Here is a 17,059-nt window from a genome sequence, read left to right on the forward strand (position 1 = left end):
TACTGATGACAGAAATTTTCACATATTGAGGTATGGGGAAGTCATTTTGGATCACACTAACTTGAATTTTATGCTAACTAAAATTTTGTGGCCTTTCAATTGTATATTGTACATGTGCTTTAATTATTTTTATAAAAAGGGTGTATTGATGAGAAATAAAAAATGTCCATGTTAAAAACAAATGTATACTAAATTAAATGCTTCCCATAATGTCAATGCTGGTATTCCTTCAATGATGAAACTCCCCCCTCAGGTGCCAATAATATACTGATCGGCTGGGTACATGCTGATCTTTTCTGGGGAACCTTGAAGGAAGATATCCCTGACTGGTTTGATGTTCTTTGTTTTGACAAGATATATAAAACTATGCTGAAAACCCATGTTCTCTGGAGCAGTTCCTTCGAGTTATCTGAGAGGCTGTTTTCCAGACTACGGTCCTCACTGTAGCTCAAATAAAGCTCTTTTCTATTCCTATTATAGACTGTTGATTATTTCCATCCACAATACTAAATAATAATACAGTACATAAAACCTTATTTTTACATACAGGCAAAAGCATCAACAAAACTCTAGCAAACTGAATTCAGGGATACATAAAATGACCTATATACTATACCATGACCATATGGGATTAAACCAGGGAAAACACGCTGTTTTTTTGTTTTTTGTTTTTGGACTTTTTAGGGCCACACCCAGGTGGCATATGGAGGTTCCCAGGCTAGGGGTTCAATCAGAGACGTAGCTGCAGACCTATGCCACAGCCAGAGCAACACGGGATCCCATCCGCCTCTGGGACCTGTACCACAGCTCATACTACAGTTCATGGCAACACCGGATCCTTAATCCACTGAGCGAGACCAGGGATCAAACCCACCTACAACCTCATGGTTACTAGTCAGATTCGTTTCTGCTGCACCAGGATGGGAATTCCTAGAATGCCAGATTTTAAGCACACAGGTGTATTTCCTTGTCTTTGTTCACCACAGCATCTACTAGAATGCCACTCACGCTGCTCTAATCACCTCGAGAAAAGCACCCCTCACCACGTGATCCTTCCTCACTTTTCCTTTCCCACAGGAGGGTCAGTGAGGGCAACAAAGGTTTTTGCGTCCTCTCTCCGCCTCCATGTCCTCTGGGCTGTCTCCTCGGGACGGAATTCATCACCCCCAAGGTCTCACCTGATCACAGAGGTTTAGGTGGTCTGCCTCGCAGGCCATCCCCACCGAGCCCTGGATCGCTCTCCCCTACTTGAACTTCCACTGATAGGGAGAGCGGCGGCCTCGAGATCTCATTCCCCAGGTCTCCCAGACACAGAGAGATCACTTTGGGGGCCCTGGAAAGTACTGAAAGCTGTGGCAAGAGCAGGTGGGGACGTGGCTCGGCCCAATTCTGCCTCTTCCCTTAAGAAACTGGGAGCTTGGCCTCCGAGTAAGGAGGAGGTACCCCTCCTGCGCATGCGCACTTCGGGGAAGAGGGAAATCCCGCCTTTGGTGCGTTTTATCTGGAGACGGTGCAGCCCTGCGTTCTAGGGTTTTTTAAGCGAAGGACGCCAGGCTGAGGAGGGTCTGGCTGAGATCGCCATTTCCCGCAGGTCAGGGCGCTGGAGGTAAAAAGATTTTACTTTACCAGAAAAAGAGAAATCACCACCCTCCAGTACTGTAGCCTGAAAACTGTGGAGGCTGATCCTGATGGGAGAGAAATCCCCGAACATGTTCAGCGCATGCGCTGCTGAAAATGATGGGTGGACCGAGCCAGGGAACAAAGGGGGTGGTGATTTTTGACAGTGGGGTCTGAATAATAGTTACTAGAGCTAGTGAAGTAAGAGTTTTGACTAAGGAACAACCTCCCCTTGGATAAAAGGGAGCTGCAAGCCTTTTCAGCTATGCCCGCCTCATACCACCCTTCTAATAATGTAGCAACTATGTACCCTATGACCAAGCCAGCAGCCCTGCTAATGGAGTTCCCAGCATTGCTTATCAGTTCCGCTTCTGTAACCTTGCTTGCTCAGTTTGTTAGGGAGGGACACTGTCTGCTTGGAGAAGGGGGGAGGTCGGGTATGCTTACATGGGAAAATCAATACCTTGTAATGTATAGAAGCTGCTGAGAACAAAGACCTGGTGCTCGGACTCGGAGGTGACGCCTCTGAGCCCGCCCCTGTGCTTTTCCATATCTCAGAGTGTCATTTGTCTCCTCCCGCTGCCACGTTTTTGCGGTTTCTGAAACACCAGGGCATCTCTTTTTGAAATTACTGGTGGTTTTGAAACTATTGTGAAACTGTGCTTGTCGCTACAGAGGTGAGGTTTGTGTGACAGCAGGGAATATTGTGTTCGAGGGGCCTGAGCCTCATGACATGGGTTCTGGGTTCTGTCACTGCTTCACCTCAGTCACCTGGGGCTACAACAAAGATAATTCCAGAATGAGGCAGTGTTAACCATAATTCCCAGTAAGCAGGTACAGAGTACACTACAAGAACTTCTTTCATACTTCAATATCCAGAGCCTACAGTGCCTAGAATGTTTCTGCTAAACTGGGTATGTTTTCATGTTACAATGCCTGCCTTACAAGGAATGCTAAAAAATTAGCATAAAGAGATTAGTCTCTGAGCAAGAAGGCTTTGTGGAACCAGGTATCCTGACTTTGTCCCCTGCTTGCTTTGTACTCTCTCAAAATGTGCAAGCTTTACTTGACTCATGAAGAAAATTAGAGTATCTGGTCTCCTAAGGAGTTTGTGATTACAAATATGTATTTTAAGTGAGTACTTTAAAAAAAAAATCTAATATACTGCAAGAAATATTTCAGTATTTAGACAAGAAAAGCAAAACCTGTTCCAGATGACTAGGAGCTGGCCTCACATTACCCAAAAGGCCTAGATAGTTCTCTTGTGGTGCAGTGGGTTAAGCATTCCAGCATTGTCACTGTGGCAGCTTGGGTTGTTGCTGTGGCATGGGTCCCATTCCTGGCCTGATAACTTCCACATGTTGTGAGTTTGGCCAAAAAAAAATTAAAAAGCCTAGATATATCCTGTTGAAGATAAAAACACAACACACACATCCATCATCCCGGACCATGAAGCTCTTCTGTGGGCATGACAGATCAAAACAAAAACAGACATTCTATAACTATATTTCTTCGAATGATAAAAGAGAACCGGTTCTAAAGAAACTTTTTTTTTTTTTTAATGGCCTAGGGAAGTTCCCAAGCCAGGGATTGAATCCAAGCTGCAGGTGAGACCTATGCCACAGCTGCACCAACACCAGATCCCACTGTGCCAGGCCAGGGATCAACCTGCACCTCTGAGGTGACCTGAACCACTGCAGTCAGATTCTTAACCCACTGCACCACAGCAGGAACTCCCAGATTCTAAAAATTTTAAATGACGAAAATTCCCCTCTTCTCACTTTTTATAAATTAAGTTCAGCGTTATGCTATTTTTTCTGCCTTGTAGATAATAACTATTATGATTACCCTTGACAGAATTTAGCTCATTTCCTCATAGCATCCAATGTAGAATAATGTCTTGCTTACTTGAATAGCAATCAAATCATCTAATCCAAGTCGAAAATCCAATAGAAAGTCTTTGAGTGCCCTGTTACTGTTACACAGTCAGTCACATTTTTTGGTCATTTCTATTATAAGCATTGGTTATACCCCTCTCTCTCTTTGACAAAAGGCGTGATCATGGTGGTCTCTGGCAGAAGGAGACAGAAAATATGGCTTAAGTGCTTGGTATTATGAATGGGTAAGAAACTAGTCTCATGACAGTTCTGCTGGTGGGTGGTACTGGGTCCAAGGGTCTCTGGCTGCTGTGCCCTGGGGTTCCCAGAGTTGCTGTCAGCCCACTGATAGGTGGGGCTGGTTCCTGACACAGTTGGCTATGACCGGAGTGTCCCAAATATGGTATTGGCCTGCTGGTGAATGGGGCTGGATTCTGGTGTTGGCCCCCTGGTATACAGGGCTGGCTGACTGTGGGGCTCCAGGGGTCCCAGGGCCAGTGCTAGGGCTACTGGGTGTTCAAGGGGTCTTAAGGCAGCTAGCCATCTGGTGGGTGAAGCTGTGTCCTCGCCTGACTAGCTGCCTGGCCTAAGACATTGCAATACTTGTGCCAACAGGCTAGCGGGGAGGGCAGGTTCCACGTACCAATAAACTAGGATGCTTCCAAAACCATACTTGCCAGCCCCAGTGTCCTCATGGTGGAATGAGCTCTCCCAAATGGCTGTCACCAGTGTCTCTGTACCCAGGGTAAGCACCAGTTCCTCCTGCTTCTCCAAGATCAGTGGGTGGGTCAAACCCAGGCTCCTTTCAAATTATTGCCCTGGATCTTGGAGCATGTGTGATTTTGTGTGTGCCCACTTTAAGAGTCTACTTCCTACAGCTCTCTGACTCTCCTGAAAGCCCTGCTGGTCTCCAAAGTTAATGATCCACAGCCTCATCTTCCCAGGGCAGGACCTCTAGACTGGGGAGCAAGTTGTGGGATTTGGACCCCCTTGCTCCTTGGGACAACTTATGCAATTGTAATTATCCTCCTGTTTGTGGGTCATGGGTCTTGACTATAATGTTTCTCCACCCCTTCTATTTGTCTTCTTGGGGGTTCTCCCCATCTTTACTTGCAGATCTTTTCTGCTAGTGTTTAGGCCTTTCTCATCAATAGTTGCTCTGCAAACAATTATAGTTTTGTTGTGCGCATGGGAAGACAATGAGCTCTGGGTCTTCCTATGCCATCGGCTTGGCCATTCTTCAGTTTGGAGGAAAATCTTGACTGGCGGAGCTAAAAATGAGGAAAATGGGCTGGAAGCAAGTGAATGTGAAGGCCTTCTGCTTTTCTGTCTCCTTCCATACAGGTAGCTCTAAAACCTACCTAATCCTATTTCATATCTGTATTTCAAATTATATGTAAATTAGGCTTTGGCAAATTCTGACATTGGACAATGAAAGCAACAGAGTCTAGAAAATGTAGTTCACAACATTACTCATATTGACAGAATAGTGTCAAAAAAGGGTCATCTCCTCTAGATTTTATTGTCCTCTTACAGGTCTCTCTTAATGCAAATTCCACAGCCCAAATCCCCACCAGAAAGAATGGCAAAGAACAAAGGACAAAAGATGAAAATAATTATTCACATGAGACTATATGATGAACTTGGCCTACTAAGTTGGCCTACATGCCAACTTTTTGTAAGCAAGGAAATGGAGTAAAGATCTTCAGGTCAATGAAGAGTTAATATTCTCTTAAGAAAGGTGGAATATGTATATAATGCACAAAGGATGTCAAGAAGTTGCCACAGGAGGCCAGTATGATAAACAAGCAAATACCAAAGTGTTATTTTTCAGTGTTTCCTTATTTACAAAAAAAAAAAACCCACAAAATTATATAAAAATTAAACTCACATGTTAGAAATATACTTCAATTTACCCATGGATCCAAGAGTCCTCAAAATAAAAACATAAAATTTAACTGAGCAAAAGCTACAATTACTTACTAAACTTAGAAACAACTGCCTAAAGAGTACCTACAGAATTATTTTTCTTACTTCATTATTACTTGCAAAAATAAGTAAACTCCATACTACACAGTATGTCACTGATAAAGATAATACATGTTTAAGGTTTATAACATTTCTTCCATTTTGTATCTTTTCAGTATTCTACATAAATTAATTTGTACCAGGCTTACCCATATTACTTATATTAACATGAGTTTTTTCCAGTGCAGTTTTCACATGACTATGAAAATATTTTTAAATTGAATAGTTTTACATTTCAGTTGTATGGTATTTGTCCAGTGTACATTCTCATATATAAGGATATAGGGTAAATGAAGATTTTCATTTTTTTATATTTAACAAAATTCTCTCTAGATTAAGTTCTTTTCCAAGAAAAAAGGTGATTGAAGATTTTCCCCAATCCCTCACATTTACATGGTATGCATCATCTTGTGTCTTTGAAATGTTGTGTGATACCAGCTTTACAATATTTCTTACATTGTTTCTGGTATGAGTTCTTTCATGTATTTGAACATAACAGGAAGTGATTAAGGCTTTACCATATTGTTTGCATTCACAGTGTTTCTCTTCAGTGTAAATTCTTTTTTTGTTTTCAGAATAAAGTGGGATGAGAGTTCTCTGGTGGCACAGCAGGTTAAGGATCCAGCATTGTCACTGCTGCGGTACAGGTTTGATCCCTGGCCTGGGAACTTTGGCAAGCATGGCAAAAAAAAAAAAAAAAAAAAAAAAAAAGGAAAAAGAATGACTGAACTGGGATAGCTGAAGTTTCTACATTCCTTACAATCATAGGCCTACTTTCTGAGTGTTTGCATGCTTTGGGCAATGGAAGTCTTTCCTATAATTTTTACATTCACATGGCTTCTCTCCAGTGTGAGTTTTTTTCACAATTTCATAATAAACTGGAAAAATCAAAGGTTTTCCCAATTCCTTATATTTATAAGGTCCATATCCAGTGTGCTTCACCACATAATTTCAAAATTTGGTGATAGAACTGAAGAATTTACTGCTTTCTTACAGTCATAGTGCTACTTTCCAACATGAGTTCTTTCATGGTTTTGTAAAGAACGAAGACGACTGAAAGCTTTATTGCAATTTTTACATTCATATGGTTTCTCTCTGGTATGAGTTCTTTCATGGTTTTGTAATGAACTAGGACAATCAAAGCCTTTTCCACATTTCTTACATGTATAAGATCCAACTCCAGTGTGCTTTATCATGTGTATTCGAAATTTTGAGAGAAAAATAAAGGCTTTCCCACATTCCTTACATTCATAGGGTTTTTCTCCACTATGAGTTCTTTCATGACTTCGAAGGGAACTGAGATAACTGACAGCTTTACCACATTGCCTACATTGATAGGGTTTTTCCCCAGTATGACTTCTTTCATGTTTCTGAAGGAAACTGGGATAACTGAAGGCTTTACCACATTCCTTACACACATGAGGTTTCTCTCCAGTATGAGTTCTTTCATGTCTTCGAAGGGATCTGGGAGTACTGAAGGCTTTATAACATTTCTTACATTCATAGGGCTTTTCTACACTGTGAGTCCTTTCATGACTTCGAAAGTAATTGGGACAATCAAAGATTTTCCCACACTCCTTACATTTATAAGGTCCATCTCCAGTGTGCATCACCACATGTCTTTGAAATCTGGTGAGAGAACTGAAGGCTTTCCCACATTCCTTACATTCATAGGGCTTCTCTCCACTATGACTTCTTTCATGTTTTCGACATGAATTTGGACAACTGAAGGCTTTACCACATTTCTTACAGTCATAGGGCTTTTCTCCACTGTGTCTCCTTTCATGGCTTTGAAAGGATCTGGGACAACTAAAGGCTTTTCCACATTGCTTACACTCATAGGGTTTTTCCCCACTATGACTTCTTTCATGTCTGCGAATGGAAGTGGGCCAATTGAAAGTTTTCCCACATTGTTTACATTTATAAGGCTTCTCTCCAGTGTGAGTCCTTAGATGTATTTGAAATGAACTGGGAGTATTGAATGCTTTGTCACATTCCTTACATTTATAAGGTCCATCTCCAGAGTGACTTATCATGTGTGCTCGAAGGCTTGAGAGAAAAATAAAGCCTTTCCCACATTCCTTACACTCATAGGGTTTCTCTCCATTATGATTTCTTTCATGTTTTCGAAGAGAACTGGAATAACTGAATGCTTTACTACATTTTTTACATTTATAGAATTTCACTCCACTGTGATTTCTTTCATGGTTTTGTAATCCTACACGAGAAATAAAAGCTTTACCACACTGCTTACATTCATAGGGTTTCTCTCCTGTGTGAGTCCTTTCATGTGTTTGAAAAGTTCGACGATATCTAAAGGCTTTTCCACATTGTTTACATTGATAGGGTTTCTCTCCCATGTGGGTTTTTTCATGTATTTGTAGTGCACTTAAAAAACTAAAGACTTTCCCACATTCTTTACATTTATATGGAGCATCTCCAGTGTGCATTATTATGTGTCTTCGAAAGGTTGTGAGCCACTTAAAGGGTTTCCCACATTCCTTACATTTATAGGGTGTATCTCCAGTGTGTGTTATCATGTGTCTTTGAAAGGTTGTGAGCCACATGAAGGATTTCCCACATTCCTTACATTCATAGGGCTTTTCTCCTGTATGAACTCTTTTATGTGTTTGAAAGGATGTGCGAAAACGAAAAGCTTTCCCACATTCCTTACATTTATAGTTTTCCTGTCCATTGTGTTTTCTTTCATGTTTTTCAAAACACTGAAGATAACTGAAGGCTTTGCCACATTCCTTACATTTATATGGCTTCTCTTCATATTTCTGATACTCATATAGTTTGTGCCCACTGTGATGGCTGATGTGCCTTTTAAGGGATGAATGATGCATAAAGGTTTTTCCACATGCACTGCATTCATATGGTTTCACTCCAGTAATTTTCTTCTTTAGTCTGAGTTTTGGAATAAGGCTCAAGTTTTTTGCACACTGACTACCTTCTTTACTTTCACAGAGTCTCTCTAACACAAGACTTCTGTAAAAAAAAAAAAAAAAAAAAAGAGAGTCACATTAGTAATGATTTCTTTACTACCAATTTTTTATTAGGAGGGTATTTGAACTACAATTTTATGTAACAAAAGTGTAGGTTATCTCCCTGGTCTGAATTATTTTATCTTACTTATTTTCAAATTTTTCTTACTATAGTTGACTTACAATGTTCTGTCAATTTCTGCTGTACTGAATTATTTTCAGTTGAACACAAGAAATGCCCTGCAAGACTACTTTCACTCTTAGAATTACCAAAACAGTGCAATTCATATATAAGGTCTATTAATACTGTTTTCAAGAGAATGATTTTTCAAACATTGAATATCTATGATGTCATTTATTAGAAAGAATTTGGGGGGAAATTTTTCTGAGAGTAAGTAAATTTGAAGCAGGCATTATGTGTTTAGGTTCTTTCTTTTAAAATTTCAACACATACCAGGACACTCACATAAAACACTACTTTCTATAGTGAGTGTGACTTACCTTAGTTTTCTCCCCTGGTTTTTGTACTCATCTTCAATGTCGTGATCCTCCCATTTTTTCCCTAAATTGCAGGTGAAGAAAAATGATTCCAAAACGTTAGAAATAACAGAAAAATTATTAGATTCTATATGCACTGTTGGCTGTGACCAGGCCTGGTTTATTTACCAACATCCTCCCTTCTACATAGGATATCTTGGAACAACATTAATGAGTATGAAATATTTGTTCTCTCATGACAAAGTAAAGGAAAGCTGTCATCCTTACCTATTGAGGCCAGGTTTCTGAAGGTTTCCCACATCACATCTTTATAGAGTTTCTTCTGTGAAGGATTCAGTAAAGCCCACTCCTCCAGGTTGAAATTCACAACCACATCTTCAATGGCTACAGAGTCCTAAAATATTCCAAATATGTGTATAGCAGGATGCATGACACTGACAGGACTGGACATCTATACACCATTTATTTGAAGTTTAATGTATGATTCTGTCATCTCCAAACATTTATTCTACCACTTGATCATCAAGAACTTACTCTGTCTATACTTCCTCACAAGTTTAACAGCATCATAAACATGGAAATATTTTTTGAATTCCTGTTATGGCTCAGCAGGTTAAAACCCAACTAGTATCCATGAGGATATAGGTTCAATCCCTGGCCTCACTCAGTGGGTTAAGGACCTGTCATTGTTGCAAGCTGTGGTATAGTTTGCAGATGTGGCTTGGATCTAGCATTGCTGTGGCTGTGATATAGGCCAGCAGCTGGAGCTCTGATTCAGTCCCTAGCCTGGGAACTTCCATATGCTGCAGGTATGGCCGAAAGAAGAAAAGAACATGGAAATATTTACTGTGATCATGTTACATCTTATTTCTAAGAGCAGGATCCAGAGCATGTTGGGAAATGAGAGAAGTTCTATACAAATGAAACAAATGTTACCATTTTAAGACCATCAATGCCTTGTGAGGAAAAATTCTTTCATCTTGTTTTTTTACCCACCATTCACAGCACTTATGAGGCGAAGGGTCAAACCTGCACAAGGTTTTATGATTAAGAACATAATGAAGAACTGGAAGCTTTTTCTTCTATTCTCATCAGCAAACATGAGGGTCCAGGAAACCTGTAAAACTTTTTTATTTTTTCTTTTTTGGCCACCCCACAGCATATGGAGTTCCTGGGCCAAGGATCAGATCCAAGCCACAGCTGTGACTTATGCTATAGTTGTAGCAATGACAGATCCTTAACACACTGTGCCAGGCTGGAGATGAAACTTGTGTCCCAGTGCTCCAGAGACTCCATCAATCTCACTGTGTCACAGTGGGAACTCCAAACCTGTAAAACTTTTATTAGGATCCAGTTAGCCAGTTTGACTCTATAGTACTCCAGGCCTTTATAAGTAATCAGCTGTAGATGACAAAATGAAAACATTCTTGTAGAGAAGTATTGCTTTTAACTTGTGTAATATTTATCACTGACTCAGTTTTTCCTTTGTCTCAAATCCTTTATTTGATGCCCTAGGAAATTAATTGGAACTTAAGAGTTTCAACACTATGAAGACAGCATGCAAACACAAGCCACAAACTTTTCTAAAACTGAAGTTAGGGGCTGGGTTAGGGGAAGAGTTCACACAAAAGCAGGATCTTAAGAGGATTCAATCTCTTGCCACTGCCAAAGGAAGGAGGACTAAGGCTTTCTGACCATTTTGTATGACAAATGAGGTTTTAAAACAATCAGCAATCAGTCATCAAAAATTGAAGACAGAGACTTCCAGGTTCAAATCTAGCATTTAAGGAACGTAGAAGCCATCATTCTTGGCCTTGAAGAAAAAAATGAAAAAAACGTGAACAACTCTTTCAGATCCATCAGAGCACTGAGGTCACAGGCAAAACAAAACACTCTAAAACTGGAAAGAAGAAATAAAGATGGCATTGAAAAATAAACACCAAAAATTCTGTTCTTAACAAGGCTGAAAACAATCTATTTCACCAGAGGCTAATACAAAGACAAAAAAAAAAAATCAAACAAAGCAAAAAACCAACCAAACAAGACAGGACACAAAATTCATGAACTGTAGAGCAATGACAAAAGATTTAAAATACAAAAAAAGGAATATCTAAAAGAAAAGAAAAGACACACAGGCATTCCCATCATGGCTCAGTGATTAATGAACTCGATTAGTATCCATGAGGACATGGGTTCGATCCCTGGCCTCACTCAGTGGGTTAAGGATCCAGGGTTGCCATGAGTTGTGGTGTAAGTTGCAGATGTGGCTCGGATCCCATGTTGCTGTGGCTGTGGTGTAGGCCAGCAGCTACAACTCCAATTCAACCCCTAGCCTGGGAACCTCCACATGCCAAGGGTGTGGCCCTAAAAAGACAAGAAAAGAAAAGATACACAGAAAGGAACAGAAAAAAAATAAGTGAATAATCACTGAGATTTTCCTAAAGTTAATTGTAAATGGCATGCTGTATATCCAAAAAACTTAGAGAACACTAAACATCAAAAATGCATACCAAGGAGTTCCTTGGTGCCTCAGTCGGTAAAGGTTCCAGCACTGTTACTGCTGTGGTGTGGGTTCAGTCCCTGGGCTGGGAACTTCTGCATGCCATGGGTGCAGTCAAAAAAATGCATACTAAGTGTATTATATTCTAACTGGAAAAAAATCAAAGACAAGAGAATATACTGAAAAAAAAAAAAAAAAGCCAGAGGAGAAAACCCACTTAACATATAGAGAAAAAAGATTAGAATTAAATAGACTTCTGTTCAGAAACCATGCAAGCAGGAAAAAGGTAGAGTGAAATATTTAATTTTTTTAAAAGAACAAAATGGAGTTCCCATCGTGGTGCAGCGGGGAAGAATCTGACTAGGAACCATGAGGTTGCAGGTTCGATCCCTGGCTTTGCTCAGTGGGTTAAGGATCCGGTGTTGCCATGAGCTGTGGTGAGCAGTTGAGGCTTGGATCCTGTGTTGCTGTGGCTGTGGAGGAGGCCAGCAGCTACAGCTCCAATTAGACCCCTAGCCTGGGAACCTCCATATGACATGGGTGCAGCCCTAAAAAGACCAAAAAAAAAAAAAAAACCACGAAAAGCAAAATAAAAGAAAAAAACACTCTCCTACTTTTCAAAACCAAAAGCTGGTCCTTAGAAAATATTAATAATAATATTAATTAACATATAGTCAAGATAACTGAGAAGGCAAAATAGAAATTACTAAAATCAGAAATCTGAGGAGGAAATGAACATAAAAAGACTATACAATTCAACATCCACTTATGATAACAACTTAATAAAAGGAACTCTCTGTTCTTGAGAAAAACATCTACAAAACACCTGCAGCTAACATCATACTTAGATACAACACCAAAAGTGGGGGGAGACGATGTCTCACTTTATTAAAAGGAAAGCTCCAGGAGTTTCCTGGTGGCTCAGCAAGTTAAGGATCCTGCATTCTCACTGCTGTGGCTCAGTTCAATCCCTTGCCCCAGAATTTCTGCATGCCATAAAAACAAAATATAAAACAAACAAACAAAAACCCCCACAAAAATGGAAAGCTCCTGTGCTTGGAGTGGTAAAAGAATGAAAAAACAAATCATGAACTAGGAGAAAGTTTCTGCAACTCACATATCTGATAAATGACTGGTACTCAAAATATACCAAAAATTCTAAAACTCAATGGTAATAAGACAAACAACTCAAAGATGAGAAAAAGATCTGAAAAGATACCACACCAAACAAGATATACAAGTGGGAAATAAGCAATATGAAAACATGTTCCACAAATATCTTTGGGGAATTACAAATGAAACAACAATGACATGTCACTATACACTTATTAAAATGGCTAAATTTGAAAGCCTCAGAACAGATATTAGTGAAGATGTGAAGCTGCTGGTAATCCTCATTCATCAGTGGTGGGAATGAAATTTGGCATACCTTCATTGGAATATTAAGAATTTTCCATGAAAACTAATATACTCAAATACATATAGTAAGAACCAGCAATCACATGCTTTGGTATGACCTAAATTAGTTGAAGCCTTAAGTATTCACAAAAGCCTATACATGAGTGTTTGTAGGTACTTCATTCATAACTGACAAGAGTAAGAGTTAAGCATGATGTTCTTCAAGAGATGCATGGATAAATCATCAGTGTCATTACCACTGTAATAAGATGAAATATTGTTCAGTGAAAAAAATGAAGTATCAAGCCATGAAAACACATGAAGGAAACTTAAAATTACATTGCTAAGTAAAAGAAGCCAATCTGACAAGGCTACACAGGATTCCAAGTGTATAACATCTTGGAAAAGACAATATGATGAGCCAGGAAAAACATCTTTGGTTCTGAAAGATTTGAGGGTTGGAAATAGAGATGAATGAATAGGTGAAACAAAAGAGATTTTGAATGAAGTGAAACTACTCTATATGATACAGAAATGATGGACTAAACATTAATTGTTAATTAAAAATTAAACATTTACCAAAATCCAGAGATCCTATAACAGAGTCAATGATAATGAAAACTATGGATTTTAATGTATCAATATTGTTCAGTAATTGTAACAAATTTATCACAGTTATACAAAATGTATGAAAACAGTTCAAATTGTGTGTCTACAGAGGGGTTTACATGGAAACTACTAAGAAAAGAGAGGTACACAGCCACAATACTCAACAGAAAAATATATCCAAAGGAAAGAAATGCACAAACTTCAACCTGCTGAAATAGCAGTGCTTTCTTATAGTGCAGAAGAAAAATCCATATTCAGAAAGGTAGACAAATTCCTAACTGTGGGGGTCCAGACTCCTGGTTGAAATATAACCTCTAGAGTGAGTTAGTCCCTGTGAAGAGACCCAAAATGAACTCTAGGAGCTCCACACAGTCTCCTCTCACCTGGCAGTGTGGAAATGCTCCCTTCCCCATGGGAGCTTCTATTCTCAAGAGTGAGAAAACTCTCAATAAGACTCAGTTTAGGAGTCCCCACTGTGGCGCAACAGGATCAGTGGCACCTCTGCAGTGCCAGAATGCAGGTTTCAATCCCTGGCCCTGGTATTCTTTAAATGGCTGCGGCTCAGATCTCATTCCTGGCCCTGGGAACTTCCATATGCTTTGGGGCGGCCAAAAAACAAGACTCAGTTTAAGGAGACAGAACACCTATCTCCACAGACTTCTCAAAGTGCACAAATTATACTTTGATTGCATTGTCGTGAATGCAAACACTCAGACATCTAAAGAAACCACAATGATAACTTCAGAAAGAATCACCACATCTCCTTCAGTCCTCCCAGTGCACCTGAAAGCCTCCCCTTCTCTTAGCATAAAGTTCCTCCCACAGTGGCTGAGAGCAGGTAGGAAACCTACAAGGAAAAGTTCCCCAGGAGGAACCAATGAGTTTTCATTTTCACTTCTCTTTGCAGGCTCAAGGGGGGCTTTGGCTTGGCTCACCCACCACAGGCCATACTCCTCAATGGAATTAATTGCCTGGCACCACTACTACATTTTAATGATACAAATACATTGAGCAATCCAGCAAATTCACTCAAACTCAGTGTTTATGTGCGAAGGAGGAAAGAAAACTGGATCATAGTTTCCTGGTCCAACCAGAAAACCCCAAATACATATGCCTTTCGACAAAAAAGATGTCAGTTAATTATTACTTTCATGGCAAAACTTGTTTTGTAATTAATTAATCATACTTAAACACCTTTGGTCTGCACATCTAAACCTTGGAATTTCATTTGAAATCATCCAAAAGTAATGAACAGCCCTCAGAAAATTATCTACAGTCAGGGCAAGAAAGAATGAAACCTGGATTTTTTTTTTTTTTTTTTGCTTTTTTAGGGCCGCACTAGCAGCACATGGAGGTTCCCAGGCTTTGGACTGAATTGGAGCTGTAGCCACCAGCCTATGCCACAGCCATGCCAGATCCCAACCATGTCTGTGACTTACACCACAGCTCACAGCAAAGTCAGATCCTTAACCCACTGAGTGAGGCCTGGGATGGAACCTGAGTCCTCATGGATGCTAGTCGTGATTGGTTTCCACTGGGCCACAACGGGAACTCTGAAACCTGGATCTTAAATGGAACGTGATACTGGAAATTTTTTCTTTTCTCTCCTGAAAACCACCTCTTTCTTGCCTCTGAAAACGTTTTACGTTGTCTCTCAAGCCTACCGATGAAATAAAAAATGTATTTACCCTTACTGAAAAATGGACATTTAAATAAGGCAATAAATCTTTTCAGGTTAACAAAAGCAGGGCTCACAAGGCTGACAGGAGAGATCACCCAGGAAAGTTTCTTTTAGGAGCTTCCAACCAAAGGATTTTCCATAGGATGTCTTTTCCCAGGAAAGATCCTGGGAAGAGAGGCACACGATTTCATACAAGGTAGTTCCAGTGGTCATTCTCCAGCTTTCCTCTCATGTAAAATACACACAAACAAAAAACGAATCTTTGGGAGTTCCCTCCATGGCTCAGCAGAAACAAATCTGACTAGTACCCATAAACATGAAGGTTCAATCCCTGGCCTCGCTCAGTGGGTTAAGGATCCAGCCTTATCCTGAGCTGTGGTGTAGGTCGTGAGCTGTGGTGTAAATCGGCTCAGGTCTGGTGTTGCTGTGGCTGTGGCTGTGGCTGTGGGCACAGGCCGGCAGCTGCAGCTCCGATTCAATCCTGAGCCTGGGTACTTCCACATGCCTCGAGTGTGGGCTTAAAAAAGCAAAAAACAAAAACAAAAAACAAACAAAAAAACACTTTTGTTTGTGGGGGAGGGGGAGGGAAAGGAGGGGATGGACTGGGAATCTGGAGTTAGTAAGTTAGTATATGCAAACTATTGCATTTGGCGTGGATAAACAATGAGATCCTGCTGTATAGCACTGGGAACTATATTCAATCACGTGTGATAGAACAGGATGGAGGATAATGTGAGAAAAGGAATGTATATATACGTGTGTAACCCGGTCACTGCTGTACAGCAGAAATTGGCAGAACATTATAAATCAAGTATAATTTAAAAAAAAAAAGCCATCTGTGGCTCTACAGAAGAATAGGTAATCAAAATACTGGGGCTGTGACGAGGGACAAATAGTAGAAACTGTTGTGAATCAGAGAGGGGAAGCTGGCGTTTGGGAACGCAACAGAGATTTGGAAATTTCAGGATTTACTGCCAGCCCTAGGAAGAGCCACCCAGGTGAAACAGGTGGATTTGAGACCGTAGTCCCCCAAATATGGAAAACTTAAGAGAAAAACAGGTCCCCATGGGGAAAAAAGGAGGGACTGGGTACCTCACACATCATAGCTCCTACCAAGCATAATGACCTGCCGCGTGGTCACCGCACAATCTGGGCGGGACGCAGGGCTGTGGGCGCAGAGCTGCCCTTTGAGATGCAGGGGCCCAGGTCACTGAGCTCAGGGACGCCCAGGGCTGCAGCTGCCGGCCCCGCCCCCACGCTGAGAGCTGGAGAGACTGAGGTCCAAGAAGTGCCCCCGGGTGGACTCGGGACAGCAGACTCCGGAGCTGATCGCGGGGAGGCCTAGATCCCACCACGGCCATTTCTGGCTGGTTCCAACCCGACCCTCCTCTCCGTCTCCGCACCCAGGAAGTCACACTCACCATTTCTAGACTTAATGGGTCTCCCTGAAGCCTCCCGACGACTCCCACGACCAGTGGCACGTCACAGCGTAACAGAGTCTGCAGCAGAGTCAAAACACCATTTAGGCCGGGTGAGTAGCCAGAGCAAAACCAGAGCGATTAGCTACGTATCCTACTGTTCAGGAGCGTCATCCCACCCACCGGCCCCAGGGACCTCCCTGATTGGACAGTTCCTAAGGCCGCGCTCCCTCGTGCCTGAGTGACAGGGGAGGTGGAGCCTCCGGGCTTGGGCGAACTGGTTTCAGCTGTTGGCGGTAACTATTGATTTTTAAACAGAACTTCTTCCTGTCCTAAAGCTGACTTTGTAGGCTTCTCGCAACTTGGTCGGAACGCTAGGTCCCAGGTATGCACAGGAAATTCATTAAATTTAAAGAAGAAGTGTAGACAAGAGGATGCACAGATCA

General features: G+C 41.0%; 1 protein-coding gene across 1 annotated transcript; it reads right to left on the bottom strand.

Annotated features, from left to right (window-relative positions):
* Positions 1-6,197: 6,197 nt before the first annotated feature.
* LOC125125649 (zinc finger protein 709-like) lies at positions 6,198-16,780 on the bottom strand. The gene is made up of 4 exons (XM_047776951.1): positions 16,617-16,780; positions 9,275-9,401; positions 9,011-9,071; positions 6,198-8,513 (listed from the first exon to the last, which is right to left on the bottom strand). The coding sequence occupies exons 1-4, from the start codon at positions 16,617-16,619 to the stop codon at positions 6,527-6,529; spliced, it is 2,178 nt and encodes a 725-aa protein (XP_047632907.1). The 5' UTR covers positions 16,620-16,780; the 3' UTR covers positions 6,198-6,526.
* Positions 16,781-17,059: the final 279 nt, after the last annotated feature.

Source organism: Phacochoerus africanus, chromosome 4, assembly GCF_016906955.1.
Source record: "Phacochoerus africanus isolate WHEZ1 chromosome 4, ROS_Pafr_v1, whole genome shotgun sequence".
Classification (NCBI taxonomy): Eukaryota; Metazoa; Chordata; class Mammalia; order Artiodactyla; family Suidae; genus Phacochoerus; species Phacochoerus africanus.

Bases quoted from the DNA above. Each gene is read 5' to 3' on its own strand.
- LOC125125649 (XM_047776951.1), bottom strand. The intron at 9,072-9,274 runs GTAAGGATGACA...CCTGCAATTTAG, and splicing joins CAGAAACCTGGCCTCAATAG to GGAAAAAATGGGAGGATCAC. The intron at 8,514-9,010 runs GTAAGTCACACT...TTTTTTTTACAG, and splicing joins AACCAGGGGAGAAAACTAAG to AAGTCTTGTGTTAGAGAGAC.